The 3,179-nt window shown below is 68.5% G+C and overlaps 1 protein-coding gene across 1 annotated transcript in view; it reads right to left on the reverse strand.

Annotated features, from left to right (window-relative positions):
* PCSK4 (proprotein convertase subtilisin/kexin type 4) overlaps window positions 1–3,175 on the reverse strand; it is a gene marked incomplete at its 5' end in the record, with an annotated part of 5,916 nt that extends 2,741 nt beyond the window's left edge. The window contains 8 exons of the mRNA XM_077760604.1: window positions 6–129; window positions 213–385; window positions 625–713; window positions 801–877; window positions 962–1,090; window positions 1,166–1,258; window positions 2,613–2,717; window positions 2,960–3,175. Of these exons, the coding sequence (XP_077616730.1) occupies window positions 6–129; window positions 213–385; window positions 625–713; window positions 801–877; window positions 962–1,090; window positions 1,166–1,258; window positions 2,613–2,717; window positions 2,960–3,175 (1,006 nt within the window). The remainder of the gene's footprint in view (window positions 1–5; window positions 130–212; window positions 386–624; window positions 714–800; window positions 878–961; window positions 1,091–1,165; window positions 1,259–2,612; window positions 2,718–2,959) is intronic.
* Between the last annotated feature and the right edge of the window lie 4 nt (window positions 3,176–3,179).

The raw sequence follows: 3,179 nt of genomic DNA on the forward strand, positions 1-3,179 counted from the left end.
CTCGCGGGTGGTGCTGCCCACCGAGAGCGTGTGCACGCTGTTGGTGTAGCCGTCACAGTTGCAGTTGTCGGAGTGCAGGCCGCCGTTGCCCGACGCCCAGATGAAGAGCGTGCCCAGCCCGCCACGGCCCTGCACACAGGGGCGGGGGACCGCATGGGGGCGTCGGCCTCGAGGGCGGGCCCAGGCCCCCCGAGGCCCCGGGATGCGCTCACCTTGGTCACGCCGCGCCGGAAGGCCTCCCGGGTGAGGATGCCCGGGCCGTCCACCGTACGGCCGTCGTCCTCGGGGCCCCAGCTGGCGCTGTAGATGTGGATGTGCTGCGGCTGCAGGCTCAGCGACTGGGCCTCGATGACGTCCGTGATGGTGCCGTCCAGCATGCGCACGCCTGCACGGGAGGCGGGGGGGCCATCCAGCCTCTGCGGCAGCCCCGCCGCGCCCTCCCTGCCAGGCCCCCCCTGGAGCGGGGGCGTCCGCGTGGGGCTCCGCTCCCCCCCACCCCCGAGCTTGGGCCCTGCGTCCCCCAGAGCTGCCCGCCGTGGTCTGTCCGCTAGCTCTCCCTGGCGCTCCTGGGCGCCCACGTCACCCCTCCGGCCACCGTCTGTCCCGGGAGCCGGGCCCTGATACCTCCAATCCGGGCGTTGTAGGCAACACCTGCTCCACAGAAGCCGTTGTTTGCCACTGCGGCCACTTCCCCGGCACAGCGGGTCCCGTGCCTGCTCCAAGGCAGAGAGGGGAGCCAGTGCAGGCCCCTCCGGCTCCCCACAGGGCGCTGCCCGCACGCCCGCGGGACGCCGGCTCACCGGTTCTCATCACTGGGGCTGTACCGCGGCTGGGGGTCTGGGTCATAGTCATTGAAGTCGTAGCTGGCCAGGGGGTCCTGGGGATGAGCGGGCACATGAGGGATGGGGGCAGCCCATGGGAGCTGGGGCAGCCCCCACCCCCCGGGTCCCCGCGGTCTCACGTAGTTGGCCCAGAGGTCCGGGTGGTCCTTCTCGATGCCGTCGTCCAGGACAGACACCACGATGCCCCGGCCCGACAGGCCCTGGCTCCACACCTGCAGGACATTCAGGTCGGGCTGCACCTTGTTGTTCTGTGCGGGGGAGGGGGCTGCGGTCAGCGGGGCTCTGGCCCGGCCTGGCCCCGCCACCCGGCCCGGCCCGCTCACCATGTACCACTGCTTGGGGAACCAGGGGTCCGTGGGTACCGCCACCGAGCGCTTCACCCGCCGCCGCAGCGTCTGCTGCTCGAACCACTGCACCTGGAGGCAGACGCGCACGGCAGGAGGCCGCAGCCCCGGAGCCGCGGCCACCAGCGCTCTCACGCCCACGCAGCGTGGAGAGCCCTGGCCCCCAAGCCTTTCCCACCAATTCCCGGCCAAGGAATTGCTTCCAGGGTCTGCGCGGGCCTCCTCCCCAGCTCCACGGAGGGGCGACGCCCGGTGGGGCCGTGGCCGGGGTGGGATGTGTGTCTGGGTCATCCACCCTGTCCTGGGGCCACTGCGGTGTGGGACAGGGCCCGGGACCTCGTGTTTGCTGAGGCTGCTCTTTGCGGCCCCCGTGAGCGTGCGGCTTCGCCTTCGGCGGGGACCAAGGCCCTCAGGGCCCACTGACAACGCAGCCACTGCTCTTGGGGTCCAGCCCTGACCCTTCCCCAGTCCGTGTTCTAGATCCTTCTGCCCACGCCGCACCCCTCGCAAAACATGCCTGGATGGCCACACCTGCCCCCGGCCTCCAGTGCTGCCCTCCTCTCCAGGGCCCACAAAGCCCTGCCTGGCTGGCCCCCACCAGCCTCCCTCCGCTGGAGGCACAACGGCTGCCTCACCCCAGGGCCTTGGCACATAGCCCCTCTGCCTGCCCCAGGCTGTTCTTCTTCAGACCTTTCTGCCCTTCCTTCCCCCTTGCTGATCTCCCACTCCCTGAACCAGCTCACGTGCCCTCAGCTCCACCCCAGCGATGGGGTGACTGTCTCCAGACTTGGAAGCTGGCCCCGATTCCTCTCTGTCGCACGCACCCCACCCACTGGCAAGCTCTGGCTTCTCTCGTGCAAACCACACCTCAGACTGGCAACTTCTCTCCGTCCCCAGTGCTCGCAGGGAGTTTCAAGCTACCAAGCCTGTTGCCTCCACGCTGATGAGCCCCCCAGCCCAGCCCAAACCGCATGGTGGCCTCCTGGGGCTCTGCAGACCCCAGCCTCAAGTCCCCAGCTTGGCATCTAATGCCTTTTCCCAATCTGGCACCTCTCTGGCCGTCACAGCCTCCCTGGGTGACTTCAGGCAGGATCCCTACTGTGGAACCATTGTCTCGGTCACAAAAAGGACCAATTCCCTTCTCTCCATGCCGTGAACTGGAACGTTATCTGCTGTCTTTACGGAGTACGTGTGAACCCTGACCTTGCAGGGTGAGAGTGAGGAGGGCGGTGGGGGGCAGGCCCCCTGAAAAAGAAATGCTGACAGTGCACCAAGGCCTCGAGGAGAGCTCAGCACCCACATATGACCGGTGTCATCCAGGTGACCTCCCTGGATGGTCCCCATGGTACAGACTGGGGGACCAAGTGGAAACCGAGACTCAGAGAGAGCGGGTGACGGGATAACAAGAGGCGGTGAGCAGGCTTACCTTGGGGTCTTTCTGCAGGCGCAGGCGATGGCCCCAGTGTGGGCTCAGGGACTGCTGGACCACGCCCCGGTGCCGCAGGTGGAAGTACTGCCCGTCAGGAAAGATCTGGGAACGCGGGGAAGCATCCGCCACGATGGCACCTGCCTCCCAGATGGAGTCCCCCAGGACAGAGGCCAACACCTCTTGTTTGCATCCTCCCTCATCCAGGTGCCCAGGTGGGGGCTTCAGGTGCCGTCTAGGGGTCCCAGAATCCGAGGCTGGTCGAGGCAGGGGTGAGCCGGGTTCCCCCCAGTCTGCCGGAGCGTCGTCCAGACCCTGCCCCTCCTGTCCCTTCGGGTGCCACCCACCTGCCCCAGGTAGACGAAGCCGAATTTGCGCGCCAGGCGCTCGGCCTCCCGGTAACCCTGGGACACCCGCACGGCCCAGCTGCTGACATAGATGGGGACCCGGGCCGAGGACCACCCCACAGGCAGGGGCCCAACGAGGGCCAGACCCAGAGCCAAGGCTACGCGCAGCCAGAGCGCAGTCCAGGCGGGCCGCAGGGGGGCGGGGGCGGGGCCGGGGCGG

This window comes from Crocuta crocuta, unplaced genomic scaffold (assembly GCF_008692635.1).
Source record: "Crocuta crocuta isolate KB4526 unplaced genomic scaffold, BGI_CrCroc_1.0 scaffold443, whole genome shotgun sequence".
NCBI classification, from domain to species: Eukaryota; Metazoa; Chordata; class Mammalia; order Carnivora; family Hyaenidae; genus Crocuta; species Crocuta crocuta.